This window comes from Octopus bimaculoides, chromosome 6 (assembly GCF_046866305.1).
Source record: "Octopus bimaculoides isolate indiv1 chromosome 6, ASM4686630v1, whole genome shotgun sequence".
NCBI classification, from domain to species: Eukaryota; Metazoa; Mollusca; class Cephalopoda; order Octopoda; family Octopodidae; genus Octopus; species Octopus bimaculoides.
Genome location: NC_142933.1, coordinates 27519549 through 27539037, shown reverse-complemented (window position 1 = coordinate 27539037; position 19489 = coordinate 27519549). Strand labels below are relative to the sequence as shown.

The 19489-nt window shown below is 36.3% G+C and overlaps 1 protein-coding gene across 1 annotated transcript; it reads right to left on the bottom strand.

Moving 5' to 3' along the window:
- Positions 1–2760: 2760 nt before the first annotated feature.
- Positions 2761–19371, bottom strand: LOC106869824 (geranylgeranyl transferase type-1 subunit beta). The gene is made up of 9 exons (XM_014915713.3): positions 19208–19371; positions 15397–15518; positions 12705–12772; positions 11825–11976; positions 10410–10542; positions 9619–9664; positions 7810–7994; positions 6968–7076; positions 2761–4672 (listed from the first exon to the last, which is right to left on the bottom strand). Exons 1-9 carry the CDS (start codon positions 19351–19353, stop codon positions 4527–4529), a joined length of 1107 nt encoding a protein of 368 aa, XP_014771199.1. The 5' UTR covers positions 19354–19371; the 3' UTR covers positions 2761–4526.
- Positions 19372–19489: the final 118 nt, after the last annotated feature.

Below are 19489 nucleotides of genomic sequence, written 5' to 3'. Positions count from 1 at the left end.
GTGAGTAGTCTGTCGGACACCTGTAATCAACGATGCTAGTGTTCACAAATTATAATATAAAATGTATAATACTTTCAATATGACCTCTGACAGAAGTTTAATCATGTATATGTACAGTTTTTACTTCTTTACTGTACTTTACAGTATTAAATATTTTTCTTTTATTTTTCTGGGTCTGGAGAAAGGCACATGCCCATGATGTTCACAGGCCCTCCTAGGCTAGTAAGATTGAAGCCATTAAGATTTCTCTAGAAGGTGGCGAACTGGCAGAATAGTTTGTGTGTCTGACAAAATACTTGGTCGGCATTTCTTCAACCCTGCACGTTTTGAGTTCAATTGCCACCGAGGCCGACATCGATTTTAATCCTTTCAGAGTCTATAGAATATGTACCAGTTAAGCACTGGGGTCGATGAATTCGACTGCTTCTCTCCTCAAAATTGCTGGGATTATGCAAAAATTAGAAAGAACTTTTTCATAAGTCAACACCTGCGAGAAAGATATGAGCTGGGGGGAAATTCCAGAGTGTTGATATTCAGTGATGGAAAGGCTGAGTGATTAATGCAGGGCCTGGGGATGAAGATGGACGTAATAAGGTTATAGAGAGACGGGTGTGTCATAATTGCTTGAGTGGAAGCGGTATAAGCCCAGCCAACTCTGAATAGTTGCGACAATCATACTAGCGGTAGAAAAAGTAGTCTGTTTATAAGATAGTAGTCCCAGTTTCACTGTATCAGCGCTTGCGTTTATTCTTGTATCTTTTACTCCAAATCTGAAATTGAAGGAAAGATAACACCAGAGATTGTCGTCATAAGTTCTCATACTTCACACAATCTCAAAATGCTGTTTGTCTTAGGGTTTCTTTCCCCAACCTCCTGCTGTCTCTGTTTCTCGTCAGCTACTGAAAATAAAAGGTATCTTGGCAACAGTGTGTGATCGCACTAACTCCATAATTGAAGGGAGATGACTATTCACCACAGAATAGTAGTTTGCAAGACAAACAGTCCAGTATTATCGACAATTCATGTCATATGTACCACCATAACATCACAGTTGTCTCCCTTACACATTTTGACCATGACTGCTCTTATCAGCTCAACTGTGCTTTGATTTTCATGCAAGTTAATATTACGAAGACAATAGATTATACTCAGCTTCACTCATCTCCTAGTGCTCATTGCTCCAGTGCATCTGTCACATGCAAAGGTTACCTTCTCTGTAAATTTGTATGTGATACCTCTGCATCTCTCGTGCTCAGTTTAAACTGGGTAAACATATGGAGTTTATACCTGCTCCTTTCTGCTTATTGAGCAAGGCCAAGTTCATTCACGATACTGGGGTCTTGTATTCTTTCCAATTTACTAGCACTTGAGCCTTTGCTTTATTTACCTTGTGGTATCTAGATTCTAAGTTTAGCTTCGATGTTCAAGTCATAACCATGTGTTACCTGAGTAAGTAAACATTTTCTGTATAACATCTCACTTCTTTACCCACTATTTAATGATAGAAACGATATGGAGCTATTATACCTCACTACAGTATCCACTAACGATAAAAGCTATATAACTGTCTATGTATCTTACTTCTGTATCCACTACTGAATGATAAAAGCTACATAGAGCAGTCTATTGTATTTTATGATAGAAGCTTTATAGATTTGTCTATTGAATCTCCATATTTAATGATAGAAGCTATATAGAACTGTCTCTACAAGTCTGTTGCTTGTAAGTGATAGACTGGCAGAGTTAGCAGAACATCAAATGAAATAGCTAGTGGTATTTGTTTCAGCTTCTTGGATTTAGAATTAAAGCCCCACTGATTTCAACATTGTCTTTCATCTTTCTGGGCTTGGTAAATAAAAACGCTAGTGTAGGACTTGTTAGAACATTAGATGGGTTGCCTTGTGGTATTTGTCTCAGCTCTTTGTGTCTTGGGTTCAAATCTTGCTTTCATCTAGTTGGGTGGTAGACTTGATCTGTCACCTGGTCCTTGGGTGCATTTAAAAGGGTCCACTTTGTTGTAAGCATTTGAGCCAGTTCGCTAGTTTGATGATACCTTCCTACCCACCAGGTTTAGAGGCTTTGTAAGGGGTCATGTGTACTGGGCTTTTCTAAGTGATAAAGCAAGTATTCCTGACGATAACCTTTTATTCTTTTGTTTCACTCATTAGACTGCAGTCATGCTGGAGCACAGCCTTGAAGGGTTTTAGTCAAACAAACCAACCCCAGGAATTATTATTTTTAAGCCTAGTACTTATTCTATTGCTCTTTTTTGCTCAACTGCTAAGTTATGGGGACGTAAACACACCAACACCAGTTGTCAAGTAGTGGTGGGGGACAAACACAGACACATAGATATATGACAAACTTCTTTCAGTTTCCGTCTACCAAATCCACTCACAAGGCTTTGGTTGGCCCGAGGCTATAGTAGAAGACACTTGCTCAAGGTGCCACGCTGTAGGAGTGAAACTAGAACCATATGGTTGGGAAGCAAGCTTCTTACCACACAGCCACGCCTGTGCCTATAATGTCCACATATATTACTTGTCATATCTGTATATAAAGAATATGTAAGGTATACTTCTTTTCTGTTTTATTTGTTTAAAAATATGTTTGACTTATCAGTAAATCTGTCTTTTTCATTGTATGCCAGACTGATCAGCTCTATTTGCTGTCATCATAGTTCCATCCATTTGATTACTCTTTATAAATATCCTCATAATATTTTGAAATGATCAGAAAGTAAAAGAGTCATGAAAACAATTTGTGAAAAGAAGCAACTTTTATTCTTTTAATTTGTTAAAAAAAGAAAAGAAAACTAAGTTAACATCTATTTTATTCCTCACACGTCAGTCAAATGATATACCTGATGATTTCCACTATAAAATTTGGCTGGCAGAATAATCAACCAGCAACAAGGTTAGTACCAGGCTTAGGCTACAGAGGAAAGCTATCAGGTTCTGAATTGACTTCCAGCTTCAGACTAAAAACAGTAGTCCTTTCATAAAACCTGAAAACTCTCTAAATATGATCTAAAAGATCTTAGTTGCATAGTGCCATCTTTAAACTAGAGACTGAACAACATCAAGTTTTGATTCTAACTTCAGTGCTAATGAATGAAAACATTCAAAATGGTTTCCAAGGATTCTTAAGATGGAGTTGAACCACAAACTATATGATGTATGTAGTAAAAAAAAGAAGAAAAAAAAGAAAAGAAAAAAAAAATGGTTTCAAGGGTTCTATGCATGTGATCTAAATTCTAAGTATGGGTCTGACTAGAAATTAGAAATTGAATGTTAACATCCTACCAACAGTATGTGACTAAGTTAACTGCTGGCAGTGAAGTAGATAAAAATCATTGAGGTACAAGAATACCCACATAAACTAAAAAGTGTCCTAGTTTTCAAGAATTAGAGAACAAAAGCTCTCAAGACTAACTTTGAATTGTAGCAAAATCTTAAATTTTTTTTTTTAAGATTTCAGCCAATAGGTTTCCATAAAATACTAGTTTCCATGGTACATTTCAAAATGGTTTTCAAGGATTCCAGATCAGAATCCACAAACAGTACTCCACATAGTGGGTTTCAAAAAGAATCTCTAATTTGTTAAAACAAGAATATCGGTTGAGATAGTTAATTTTGAACAGTAAAAGTCACAAGGCTCACAGGGAGGGATTTAAAACCTCTAATTTATGGATCAAAACCTTAGACGGACAGTGGACAAAACCTTGATTTCATGTGTTCCACTACTCCTCATACCTGATATGTCTTGATAACTTGGCTGTGCTGGTAACTATCCCTGATACACAGTTCTTTAAACCATATTTTTAGTAAGATCAATAGAAAATTTGTGTAGCAAAAATATTAAATGATTTCTGTATCACATATATGCTTTCAGCATCATCAAACAACACTATGCCATTTGGTATTAGACAACAGTGAAGCTGATGCAGTGATGACACTGTAAAAACTGATGGTGTATGTGTATGTGTGTGCTCAATGAATTGTAAGTGTGTTTGTGTGTCAGGCATTGAAGGAGAGACACAGTGAGAAAGCAAAATATTAATAATATAAAAAAAACATGGAGAGTGAAGGAGATTTAGTAAATATTGGTTTCAAATTCTGACACAAGGTCAACTATTTCAGGGGAGGAACTAAGTCAATTACATTGACCCCAGTGCATAACTGGTACTTACTTTATTGACCTCGAAAGGATGAAAGGCAAAGTTAACCTCTGTGGAATTTGAACTCAGAATGTAAAGGCAGACAAAATGCTGCTCAGCATTTTTCCTGGCATACTAACAATTCTGCCAGTTCGTCACCTTAGATTTAGTAAATATTAGTAATATAAAAAAAATCAAAGAGAGAAGGTGGGGGAAAAAAAGAGGGAAGAGAAAAAGAAAGGAAGAGCAAATTATAATATAAAAAAAGAAAGAAAAAGAGAGAAAGAGCTTGATTTGAAAAGGATAGCTCAGTTATGAGAAATGAAACACCACTCAATGAAGCAAGGTGGGGTGGTGATGGTAGAACTTAGGCGGCTGTTTGTTTCTTTTTGTGTAGATCGGCGAGATGTTGTGAAGCTCTTTGGCTGAGGTTCAAAGCTGGATCCATTTCTTTGGTAGACTTCTCTCCCATCAGTGACAGTCCGCAGACTCCAAAATAAGAATGTAGGAGATCTAGAAGAGATAACCAATATTGTTAGATTAATTCTACAAAGAAATAGCTAAGTTAACCCTGTTTATATATCTACTGTATAGGTTACATGTATCATACTGCTCTACGAGGTGGTTGTTTCCACTCTACAGGGTGGTTGGTGTTAGGAAGAGCATCCAGCCATAAAAACCATGCCAAAACAGACACAGTAGCCTGGTGCAGTCTTCTACCTGGCTGGCTCCTGTCAAACTGTCCAACCCAAGCCAGCATGGAAGATGGATGCTAAATGATGCTGATGATGGTGATGACCTTGGTACTGTGTTAACTGAGATCCCCAGTGACAGGTCCCTCGTCATCATCATCATCGTTTAACGTCTGCTTTCCATGCTAGCATGGGTTGTGATATTAAATTAAGTGTTAACACAGCATGCAAATTAGTAGCTCTAGTTTTCTGTAGCTACTGTAAATGTTGAGTATATAAACAGATTAGCTACTTCCTTCTCTGGGATTGGTTAAATTGTTGTAGGTGCTTCAGATGAGAATCCAATAAGATTCAAAAATCAATTAAGGTTGTCCATAATTTTTTGCAAACTATAGAGAAATAGCTAAATTAGCCCTGTTTATATATCAATCACATAACTTACACACATATACATCAGATATATTTATATATATATATATATATATATGTATGTGTGTGTGTGTGTGCGTGTGTGTATAGGCATACACACAACACACATACAAACATGATGGCTGCAACCCGATTTTGAGTAATGCTTATTGCTCAATTGTTCTTGTAAACAAGAGTTGTACAAATGTGGCTTTCAGTCCTGATAGTGACAACGAGAGGCACCTCTTGCAGTAGGTGTTACAATACTGTTTTGGTGAATGATATGACTTTCCAGCCTGCTTCCTGACACACATTCTATTACACACTCTCTGCAAGAAAAGCAATGCATAATTAACAACTAACCTATTCATGTGGCTTCTCTGATGACTTTTAAGACAAAAACTACACATAATAAAAATCAAATGTAGTGTATAAAAGAAATGTATAGATATATAAATGTATGGAGGATGATGGTTGCATAGAGAAGTGTAGGGTACTCAAAGAACCTGCGAAGAGGTTAAGATTGATCTCAGAATATTGAGCCTCATGGAAGAGCTGATGGAACTGCAATGATTGGAAATATGCAATGCTGGAGAGGAACCATCCAATAGTTTAAACATAGCAAAATGAATATTAAAATGGTCATAGTGATGGAGGTTGGGAAGTATAAATATATCTATATTTGTGTCTCTTTCCCAATGTGTCCCTAATGAGTCTACCTCTGCTGCCTGCCTTCTCACTGCTTTATCTTGTAAGTGCAATGGCCCAGTGGTTAGGGCAGTGGACTCGCGGTCATAGGATCGCAGTTTCAATTCCCAGACCGGCGTTGTGAGTGTTTATTGAGCGAAAACACCTAAATCTCCACGCTGCTCCGGCAGGGGATGGTGGCGAACCCTGCTGTACTCTTTCACCACAACTTTTTCTCACCCTTACTCCGTTTCTGTTGTGCCTGTAATTCAAAGGGTCAGCCTTGTCACACTGTGTCACGCTGAATATCCCCGAGAACTACGTTAAGGGTATACGTGTCTGTGGAGTGCTCAGCCACTTGCACGTTAATTTCACGAGCAGGCTGTTCCGTTGATCGAATCAACTGGAACCCTCGACATCGTAAGCGACGGAGTGCCAACAACAGCTTTATCACTCATTTCCTCTCCTATACACTTTATCATGCTGCCTGTGTGGGGATGTTATTGCACCTGTTTGACCAACTAAACCAGTGGTTCTCAACTGTGGTCCATATGGCCCCTGAAGGTCCACATAAAATTTTTGGGGGTCCCTACAACAAAGTAGTAAATTGGGGATCCACAATAGTATTTTAAGGACCCCTGAAAAAATTTTGCTTTAAATGTATGTATTGCAAGAAACTGCTGGGCTTCTTTCTGTAGCATTTTACATAGTTCAACCTACAGAAGTTAATGTGAGAAAAAACAAAATAGGAATTTTGAAAGAAGTTTATAAAACTAGTCTGTAAACAATGAATGGCTATGGGGGTCACCAGAATAAAATAGGGATCGGGGGGGGGGGGGGGCATAATTAAAAAGTGGTTGAGAATCCCTGCTCTAAACACTCACCTCCCCTGCGCCACACTGCCTGTGTAATGAGGAATGGCACTGGATCTACTTGTACTCAATATACCCTGCTACCACCTTTTCCGTAACATTCAACATAATTAAATGAAGAGTAGGGGACATTTGGGAAAACAGCTTACCTGGTGACTGATTGGGCCATTTGGCAAATCCTCCAATAGCTTCTTTCTGAGTGTCCATCATGTATAACCGATTCTGGGTAAAGTTGGTTAATTCAAATATATTCAACAGCTGGAAATAGATGAAATAAACCCATTGGTTTGTTGCTTCACAGATTACATTGATACTTCTTAACTACACTTCTCTGGATGATGATATGGCTGTTGTTGTTAGCAGTGTTTCTTAAATACAGGAAAGAAAGAGCTTATAGCTGTTTAAACCTTACATATATTTTAAATGTGTAAGCACAGAGAATAACATACAAGCATACATACACTCACATATGCAATCACTGTTAACATCCCTTCCAAAACAATTTGATGAATATTGACTCAAGAAGAAAGTATCTATGACTCAAAATGGGAGTCTCTATTGCACTAATATAGGAACTGGTATGGGTCAGTGAAGGAACCACTCTTGAACCAATAAAAGAATCTCTGCTGCATCAACAAAGGAGTCTCTACTCAGTCAATAAAGATGTCTTTACTGATCCAATGAGGGAGTCTCTACTGAGTCAACAAGCCTGTACCTAAACAAAACACACACACACATTTTCCTTTATTGGTTTTACTCATTGGACTGTGGTCATGTTGGGGTACCACCTACAAAAGATCAATCAACCATATCAAAACCAAAAACCGATTTCAATGTGGTACTTGTTTTATCAATTTCTGTTTGTCCAATCACTAAGTTACTTACAGAACACAACATAAACACACGCACACACACATACAGTTTCTGTAGACAGTGGTGGTGGTGGTGATGATGATGATGATGATAAAACAAAGAAAATAGTGAAGAAAACCTTCAGAGTTGCCCCAATCCAATAAGAGTAACACGTATCATCTGGTTTATTTGGTCGTCCATGGAAGCCAACCTGTTGTCGCATAACACACCATCTTTTCAATCTTTCTAACTGGTGCAAAGTGAAGGTTTCATGAAGACACCCCATCAATGATAAAGCTGCAACTGCACAAAATGTGGGACCACCTACAAAAAAAAACGGGAGACAGAAATATATATGGAGTTAATACTTACTGATCTCAAGAAAAAGAAAGGAAAAAATTATGTTAGAACTGATATTGTTGTGTGTGTGTCATCATCATCATCGTTTAACGTCTGCTTTCCATGCTAGCATGGGTTGGACGATTTGACTGAGGACTGGTGAAACCAGATGGCTACACCAGGCTCCAATCTGATTTGGCAGAGTTTCTACAGCTGGATGCCCTTCCTAACACCAACCACTCAGAGAGTGTAGTGGGTGCTTTTATGTGCCACCGGCACGAAGGCCAGTCAGGCGGTACGGGCAACGGCCACGCTCAAAATGGTGTATTTTATGTGCCACCCGCACAAGAGCCAGTCTAGGAGCACTGGCAACGATCTCACTCGAAAGTCCTTACACATGCCACGCTGGGCACAGGTGCCATCACGATTTCGCTTGCCCCAATAAGTCTTCGCAAGCTGAGTTTCGTGTCCAATGAAGGAGATGACGTTGGCATGGGTGCCAGTCGTCGAATTTAGTTCGGTTTCGATTTCACTTGCCTCAACAGGTTTTTGCAAGCGGAGTTTAGTGTCCAATGAAGGAAAGGTACGCATAAGTGGGCTGGCTACACCCCTGGCAGTACATACATATATATAACATTATCTATGCTACATCACACAGATAACATGTACTATTAAACAGAGCATTATATATCATGATGATGATATAATGCTACACACACACATACATATTATTCATTTACTTGTTTCAGTCATTTGACTGCAGCCATGCTGGAGCACTGCCTTTTAGTCAAAGAAATCGACCCCAGGGCTTATTCTTGGTAAGCCTAGTACTTATTTTATTGATCTCTTTTGCTGAACTGCTAAGTTATGGTGATGTAAACACATCAACATCAGTTGTCAAGCAATGGTGTAGGGACAAACACAGATACAAAGACACATATACACATACACAAATACATACATATACACACACACACACACATGTATATATACATACATATACACACACACATACATACATATACATATATGTATAGATATCAAACCAGTTTGATTCAGACTCCTTGGTATGCTGAGTTTCAAGTACATGGCTAGTCTTTGGCCATTGGAGTCTGAATGAGAGTCTGGTTGAAGAGAGTCAATGTTAGAACTGATATCGTTGTGTGTGTGATGATGGTCGAGAAAGGTCACGCCGTATAGCAGTCGGATGTTGGTATTTCAGTGACAACAATTAGTTTGAAAATACTGCATGGTGAACAGGAAATCAACCATGTAGTGAACAAGAAATTGATCATGTGGTGAACAAGAAAGCGGTCATGTGGTTGGGGGGAAGTAGGAAGGGGAGGTAGATGTGGGGGGTACATATGTATATATGTACATGTATCCGCTTAACCTTTTACTAGTCTATGCCACATTTGAGAAAGGTTCAAACAATCCATCACAAATATGTAAATTAACAGAGCAAACCAACTCACAGTTAGGAAGGGAGGAGAGTGAAAGGAAAAACGTTAAAAAAAGAAAGCCAACAAAAAAAGAAAATAACCTCAGAAAAATATCATTAAGTTTAAAGATATGTTTGTATATATTATGATAAGTAGATGAATCTTACCATGTGACTCAAGACCTGGTCCTTGGCCAATTCCACCATCATAGGACTGCAAACATAATGGTAAAGATTTACAGGAATAAACACAGAATTAAATAATTTGTTATTCATCACTCATAGTTGACTACAAATACAATAATAAAAATTTACAAGAATAAACCTGGAACTAAAAGTATTAGCTAATCACAATGTATGGGTGCAGGCATGGCTGTGAGGTTAAGAAGTTTGCTTCATAAACACGTGGTTTTAGATTCAGTCCCACTGTATGAAACTTTGGGCAAGTGTCTTTCACTATAGGATCAGGTCTATCAAAGCCATGTGACTGAAATTTGGTGAACAGAAATTGTATAAACATATCCTCACATCAAAAATATATTATCATTACATTAAGTATGACATAAACACATCCCCACAATACTAAAAATACCATTACAAACATAACCTTACTAAATGAAACATACAGTAATACCTCACTTTACAAGGACCTGCTTTATGAGACCCCAAGTTTACAAGTTTTATTTAGTAGCTTGGCAAAAGACACTGATAGAATAAGTACCAGGCCTAGAATAATTAATAAGTACTGGAGTCAATTCATTTAACTTAAATTCTTCAAGGTGGTGCCCCAGCATGGCCACAGTCTAATGACTGAAACATGCAAAAGATAAAAGGTGAAGTAAATACATTAAGCCCTTAAATACATTACATTAAACGCAATCTCATTACATTGAACATCTTGATGAATATGCCACCAGTAGAGAAATAACTGACAAGACAATGAAACAGTGAAAATTTACCAGACTAGTTTTAATATAGGAGATGGCTAGGTCACGATCCATTCCACTCCAGTCATCCAGGATGTGACAAATACAAGCAGCACAATAAATGAAACGCATGTCATTCTCACCCCCTTCAGGCACTGGACGGAAGCTTTTGAAGAGTTGAACAAGATGGAAAAGGAAAAAAAAAAAAATGGATATAAATAATAAATTGCATTAAATTAGACAACAGTAATTATAATAAGGTCAATAATTTTGAAGGAAATGGGGGAAAGTTGATTACATCAGACTCAGTACTTGATTGGTATTCTATTTTATCAACCGCAAAAGGATGAAGGGCAAAGTGAACCTCAGCAGAATTTAAACTAAGAACATAAAGAGAACAAATACTGAAAGGCACTTTTTTCTGATACCCTAACAATTCTACCAATAATAATGTTTTTTAACAATTTTGAGGTAGTGCAAGACTGACCTCAGTTTCTGACCAGTAATTATTTTATTGACTGCTTATGTTGTACGTGGTGTCATAAAGTATATATTCAGACTTTATAGCTTCTGTATATCTCAAAGAAAACTTAAAATTATGCTGGTTCTGTTTCTGTGAACTGTTTTAATTGTTGAAGGACATTTAAAGGATTTCTAATGTAAGCCACACATTGTTGGGTATAGAAAATCATGTCCTAGACAAGATATTAAACAGCTTTTGGTTGTGAGATCAAGAGTTTTGGAGAGTGTGGAGTCACTGCTTAGTCACCAGTACTCCTAGGGTCACTCTAGCACAAGGTGGTAGTAACTCTCAAGGGCCCTCATTATAACAGAAGACAGTCCTGTGGCTAAGGCTTATAGGACTCAGGGGAGAGCTGACTCCTAGACAAGTGTCATTTAGACCCACTGGTGTTTTGTACATGCCCTGATGTCACATGAACCAGTCCCCCTGCATAAAGGCTATATAGGAGAGCAGGAAAATAGCAGAATAAATTGTAAAAAATTAGCAGAAGCAACAGGAAATCACTATTGAATCATTTCCAGAAAAATGAATCTTCAGACTTTGACATGAAAGTTTCAAGGTATTGCAGGAATGGTACATATGGAGATGAAGAGACAGAAGGAGAGAGAGAGAGAGAGTCTATCAAACTGACCCTGCTATTTGACCTGGGCAGAATTTGAATTCAGAACGGAAAGTACAAAACTATATACTGCAAAGTATTTTGTCTCTTATTCTACCAATTCTGCCATTGCAATGCCTAATACCAATAATAGTGATGATAACAATGATGATAGTGATGACTGTGAAAATAAATTGTATTTCTTAAATATATTCAGATTTCAGTGTTGTTCTCTGATTCATTTCAGATTAGAGTTTTCCTCATTAAGCAACACAACACAAAATGAAGAGAAAGACAGAATTCAATAAAGATGAATTTACAACCAACCTTCCATCTTTAATTTGAAGATACTTCAATCCAGAGATAATCCCTTTTCGATTAATTCTTGATAAATCATCTCCAAGAACGAGCAAAGACAACAGTGCACAGTACGTCATTGCAATATGTCCACTATCAAAAGGAATATTTTGGTCATTTCCCTGGCATAAAAAAGAAAGAAAGAAGCAGAAATGAAATATACTTTTGTTAAAAATGATTTAGCATTACTTATTTGGTAAATTAAGGTTGGATGTGTAATGGGACTAGAAACTACTTCAGTTCTGAACAGCTGAGGACCTTCAACAGATATAGTTATTCCCTTACACTAATACTTGACTACTGACCACATATCAGGGAATGGGCAGCTGCAGACAAAATACTACAGTAAATATACACTGTTACAGAGTTAGGTGAGATGACTTGCAATATTTTATCAAGCTCTTTACATTCAGACATCAATGCCAACAATAGCACGAATGCCAAGCTGGAAAGGCCTAAGTATAAACATCACTAGCATGGAGATAGGGGACCTGCATGCATGGGCAACTGTCGAACCTGCTCAAAGAAAGTCCAATTCAATCCTGTGCATACATGTGCTGATGCTTGGTCAATCTTTACTGATGGAAGCCCACCTATACTAACACATCACAAACACTTGCAGCCTTCTGTCTCTTCTATCAATACTATAATGATTCCTTCACCTTTAAACATAAAAATTGACGGGGTGGTCACAGCTGGAAAATCTTTCAACATAAGTCTGCTTGAAAAGGACTGGTCAAGGGATAAAAAAGCAGCAATACTGTGATATTCATACAAAATTAATTGATAAATAGACAAAGATTACAAAGTTGCCAGAGCAAAGGAAAGATAGTTAAAATCTTTTAATTACCTTTTCTGGATAAAAGGGATTTCCATTTGAACTTGATCCTCGGAATCCACACTCATTAAGGTTTGAGTCTACAAACAGAGGTAAAAATTGAAAGTTTCCAGAATGCAGAAAAGACATTCATTAAATGAACTCCATCGAAAGGCAAAAAAAAAAAAAAAAAAAAAGGTTGTAGGACATTAGATTATGGGTAATATAAAGAGATAATCCAATCTAAAGAAGAATATAATCCACTAATATTTTAACATTTTCTTTAACAACAACAGCAACAAAACAACAATGGTTTCTGATTTAGGCACATGTCGAAAGAGGGGTAAGTCAAGACCATTGATCCTGGTTCTTTATTTTATCAAACTTGGAAGGATGAAAGGCAAAGTTGATCTTTGTGGGACTTGAACTCAGAATGTAAAAGAGTCAGAATAAATACTGAAAGGCATGTTTTTCTGATGCTCTACCGATTCTGCCAGCCCACTGCCCTTAATAATAATAATAATAATAATAATAATAATAATGATAGAAAGATAAATTTTATTCAACGCATAGATACTGAACAGTACAGATATAAAGGATAAAATCCTTTTTTCTTTTTAAAAGCAGAAACATTTGTCAGCAGCCAGCCATGAGGATTGAACTCACATCCCTCTAATATCCGGTTAGAATGCTTTTCTAACCGGATATTAGAGGGATGTGAGTTCGATCCTCATGGCTGGCTGCTGGCAAATTTTTCTGCTTTTAAAAAGAAAAATGGATATTATCCTTTATATCTATACTGTTCAGTATCTATGCGTTGAATAAAATTTATCTTTCTACTTGTTCTACCATACATTTCAGTGCTTCGAAAAACAAACTTGTTTGTTTACATACGGCGTAATAATAATAATAATTCTTTCAACAACAAGCACAGGGCCTGTAATTATGGGGGAGGGGGCAAGTCTGTTGCTGTTTGGCTCTGCCTATCATTGCAATGCTGTAAAAACTGATTTTCCTATTCATTGTTCTTTCAATTACTCAAATGTTTTTCATTGTGGTTTAAGATTTTTATTACCGATAAATTTACTATATTTTCATGAACATAAACTGGACTGCTAACAGGGGTAATGTAAAAACCAATTAAGATTTAATAAAATATGAACAATTTTTTTTTTAATTAAGCTTTTCTCGAATTCAAAATACAGTGACAGTTTGATGTATCGTAATTTATTTAAAATAATTTAAATCAAAGCCCATTTTGAAAATATCTGGTGATTCCAATTTCTGAAAACAACAGAGTAATATGAATTTAAATAAAACAACACAAAATCTTGCACTTAAAATGCTATGAAATGTATTAGTCTAGATTCAAGAATCAATTCAAGGGAAATAATTTAAACATTTTAAATTCATCTCCCTTCAGTCATAATTTAGTTAATAGCACTTGTACAAGTTATTCATTACCATCATCATTTTGCATCGTTTTTTTCCCCCTTCCAATACTTTTAGCATACGCCTACTGTTGCGGTTCCTTCTTCATTTAGTATACACAATAAGAGAGAAAAAAAAAATTTTCAATCTTTTGGCTAGTTTTCAACGTCAGGATGCTAACTATGGCATGGGCTGGAAGAAAATATTGTACAAACCAACACAAGGGAGTGTGTGTGTGACAGGACTGTAGAGTCTTCTGTGGAGAGGGAAGAAATAGCATGGATGTGAAATTAGCAAGCACAGAGTAGCATCAGCAATTGTGTGTGTGTGTGTGTGTAAGAGAGTGATAGAGAGGAGGGGGAAGAGGAATTCACACTAATACTATGTTGGCACTTTATTTGCCAGCCTGGAAAAGATTAAAGCAAAGTTGACCTTGTTGGTATTTGAACTCAGAGTACAAAAAGAGAGAACAAATGACTATTTGTTGTTATGACAATCAATTCAATCAATACAAGAATTATTCTTTTGTATTGGAAACTAATTGGTGTTAAAGATATTTTACTGACGTAATACTCTTATAAAGTCTATCGCTCTATGAACTTGCCTGTAACATATCTATTTTCTACCAGTCTAACCAGTGGCTATGTTTCTTTCTCCTACCTAGCAAGATGGAAATGAACACTGATGTTTCATGTGGTAGGCTTGATAATTTTTAAGTGATTGCTTTTAAACATGAAACCAATGGTAGCTTTAACCCATAAAAGTGTGTATACATGTGTATGTGTGTACTGGGTCACAGCCATGAGGGTTTGGTTGAACAAATTAACCCCAGTACTTGTTCTATTGGTCTCTTTTGACGAACTTCTAAGTAACAGGATGCCAAGCAGTGGGGTACAAACACACAACCTTAGGTCCATGGGAAAATTCATTTAAATGAAAGGGGTTTTAGATAGTGAAAATATTCAGAACCACTAATTCAACATGGTCCGTTGACCTGCTACAAATAACATCCAAACTTCATATCCTGCCAACTTCAAAAAATAATGACACCTTAGACAATGTAATCTTTGAAATATCATGCCTGATAAAGTATATATAAAAAAAAAGAAGAAAAAAAAGCCCCCCTTCCTTCACCTGCAAAAATAAACCCAACTGGAATATTTCTGATAATTGGTCTGCTGGATCAAAACTCACTTGGGGGTTAAACAACATCAGTTTGATGTAGTGATTGCAAGGACAATAGATAGAAAGCTATTGTTTGGAGTCAGTCTTAATTATAAATATCAATGCTTACCGTCTTCATTAGGAACAACTTGATGTGAATAAATCCAGTTAATAATCTGTTGTTTATGTTCAACTGATGATAGTGAATTCAAAAGATCTAACCCGGACAAAGTGAAAAATGCCATGGTGATTCTATAAAAGGTAACAGACAACAAGTGATATATAAAAAACAAAAACAAATGCCTAGGACAGTTTTGATAAAGATAGTTAAATATTAATTAGTCTTAAAGTTTGGTACAAGGTCAGTAATTTTGTGGGAGGGGCTAAGTTGTTTACATTATCCCAGCACTCAACTGATAGTTATTTTATTGACCTCTGAAAAGGATGAAAGACAAAATCAACCCTGGTGGGATTTGAACCCAGGACATAAGGATGGATGAAATGCCACTAAGCATTTCACCCGGCATGCTAATGATTCTGCTAGATCGTCGCTTTATGATGGTTAGATATTTAAAAAGTGTTTAGAGAACGAAAACAAGACACATCTCTTTGAGTTTTTTGCACTTTCAAAAATTTCTTCATTTATATCATACATTTACTGAACTGATCAAAGCGTAGTGAGTAAATTTAGCAGATAGAAACTGAAAGAAGCCTGTCATTGGTAAATATTACTAATGTTATTGAACAGCTGCTGAGTGGATTTGACCTCCATGTTAAGTGTTAACTACAGTATTTGTAATTTGTGTGAGGATATGTCACTTCAAAGTGAGATTAATGAATCTGAAAGGGGACTGTCACTTCAAAGTGAGATTAATGAATCTGAAAGGGGACTGTCACTTCAAAGTGAGATTAATGAATCTGAAAGGGGACTGTCACTTCAAAGTGACAATAGTGATTTTGAAGTATGGATAACATAAAAAGACTTATTTAATAGAAAATATATCATAACATCATATGTAATGTCAATAATGTGAACTAACTTGATTAATTATAAGTTTTTTATCAATCAAGCTAAAAAGCTCATTATATAGTTGTTAAACTTTCAAATTTTTTAAGATTATCTACACCAATGGCACTCAATGACAATTCTTCGAAGAATATAAACTTGGAGAGTAATACCTATTCAGTTGTTTGTGATTTCTGCAACAATGTCTGGCTGAGTAAGTTCCACTTTTATCACCCATTATATGTATGGGTAACATGAAATTTGCAATACATATTTTATAAAAGCAGATATTTCAAACAACAATTGTAAATATTTTGAATAGAAGCTTCTTGGTGAACAGGTGCATTATCAAATATTGCAAATATATTCCTGATTTTGGAAATGTTCAGCTAAGTGAAAAAACGTTTTCCTACTATGCTTTGGATGTAATTAAGAAATTTTGTAAAGACCAGTCTCTCTGTGCTTGACACAGAAGTACAATACTGAAATTGTTGCCTGCTTGTTTGCAAACAATTCTGTGAGATGACCCCTAAAGGACTAGCCATAAGCAAAGGTTAAAGCTATATTCACTCACAAAAGTTATTGGCTTTCCAGAGGAAATAACAACTGTCAAATACTAATCAGTAAATTCAGATCTAACAGCAATCCCGTCAGATTGATTTCTATCCTCAGGCTGTAGAGCAAGCATTTTTTATGTTATCTGCATTCCGTTTAGGCATTTTGAAATGTGACTAACACTGACAGCTAGTATTTGTGGTAAATTCAGTTTTATATCCTTCTTTATCTTTCACAAGGTGGTTGATGGATTGCTGTTTATTACCTTGTACAAAAAGACTTGCATTTCAACATCAACTTTTGCATAACATCTACGTTCTCACTTTCTTGTCTTTATATAGTCTGAAATTATTCTGTTTGCAGTCTTCAAATGGATTGAGTAAGATCTTTGTGATCCAATTCATGAACAATCTACACGATGATTGTAAGTGATATTGGAGACTTGTATCTTCTTTGCTCCATGTTCATTTGATGCTGCTAATTAAGGTATTATGCTAAAAATATTAACACCTCACTAAAATATAATCTGAATATAACAGTTTTTGTGTTTTTTAAATGACTAGAAGGGCATCCAGCTTTAGAAACTCTGCCAAATCAGATTGGAGCCTGGAGTAGCCATCTGGTTCACCAGTCCTCAGTCAAATTGTCCAACTCATGCTAGCATGAAAAGCAGACGTTAAACGATGATGATGATAAAAGAGTTTGTTCCACAATGCAACACTTACAAAGAACAAAAACAAATGAACATTGTTTAGAAAATAAGCTTAATAACCCTTAAATAACCAGGTACCTCCCTGTGAGTTAAATAAATCTGTTTGCAGCAGAAATAATTACACTACGACTGTTATTGAAAAGAGAGAGAGAGAGAGCAAGAGGGCTTTCTTAGTTTGTAATAACTAGTGGTAAAAATGTTCAGTTACATGTTGTCTATGTGAAGATACATTATGTATTCTTGTCTAATTAAATGACTAAGTTTAAGACTTAAGTGACACATGATCACTTAGAAATAGCTATTCTCACATTGAAGTGGTATATCTCACTATGGAGCAACAGGTTCTCACTATGAAGTGATATGTTCTCACTTTGAGATCGCTATTCTCACATTGAAATGATACGTCTGCACTTAGACTTACAAACATTGTAGTACTTCTGTGATCTTAGACTTACAAACACTGTAGTACTTCTGTGATCCTATGGCTGTTCCATGTTTTTTAAAAGCTTCTCTATTTTCCTTCCTCAAACTACACATGCAAACACAAACATGCATATATACTTAAATACATAAATAAATACAATTACACAAACAAACAAACAAGTCACTGAGAAGGGATTAGTTGGTCCAAGATCATAGTAGAAGACACTTAAACTATGCAGCAGGACCGAACCAGAAACTCCGTGGTTGTGAAACGCACCGATTAACTAAACAGCCGTGCTTGTAGAGACATAATAAACGCACTCAAACATTTGTAAATATATGATGACTGCATATATGGGTCTGCAGAAGGCCGTCAGTGACTGTTAAAAGAATCAGGCCCTCGACAGTGGCACTTTAAGCCTGTTAGGTTCTTACATGCCTTTTGGCAGACTTTACAAAGCTACGTATGAGGTCATCAGTATATAAAGTACATTCCCGTGTATAGCACGCTGTCTTTTTAATCCACCACTAGATTTGCAAACCTTCCCGGATATATGTTACACAATATCGCAGTCAATTTTTTTGTCTGATCCGATGACTTCCTTGGTGACTGGTGAGCCTTGTCTTAGAAAAGCATACAAGCGCATAAAACGTAAACCATATACGTATATAAACACGCACATCATGTATGCATGTTTCGTAGGTATACACATTATACACACATATAAACATCCCTCACACGCACACAAACATACACACACGTGATGTGAATAAATCTCTTATTTTAATGTGAGTTTTCATCAAATTCTGTATTCCCGTTCAACAACTAGCCAGAAGATATATGAAATTCTTCTCGTGTGCGTGTAACTTGTGTCCGTTTCACATAGATAACAAAACTTATTACCCCTTTAAAAAAGTTGGTTTATATACAAGTATATGCTTTTATCATTAACCATCGATAAGAGTGTATAATATAAATATCTGTTATGTTCGGGTAGTTATAGTCGATTGTTGGGTACATATAAGTTGTCCACCCTTTTACTATCAAGCCATCGTTGATGGACAGAAGGCAAATTCTATCTGGGCTAGATGTAAATTCAAAACAATGACATATCGAAGTATGTTATTATAAAGGGTTTCGGTGATTTAAACAGTCCAAAACATCACAGCCCCTTTTATTATTATTAACATAACATTTATAACAAACATAAACTGAATTCACAGTGTAAAATCATGTTATATTACCGGCTTGTATCAGCTGATGTATACACGGTGGGCAAAATATCCAGGTTCCGTAGGAAAAATTTAATGTGTTTGAGTCTAAAGAATGTTTCATCCGCTTCGTTTGTCTCATTGTCAGAGGCTGGCAGTGTTGGAGAGTCAGTAGCCATCACGTTGTTGATCAGACTAGAATTACTTTCCTTTCAATAGAGAGTTCCACGCTAATCAGCGAAATGTTCTTCCATATTTAAAGATTTACACAATAAAGAAAGATAATTGATCAATCGATCCATAATATATTAATGT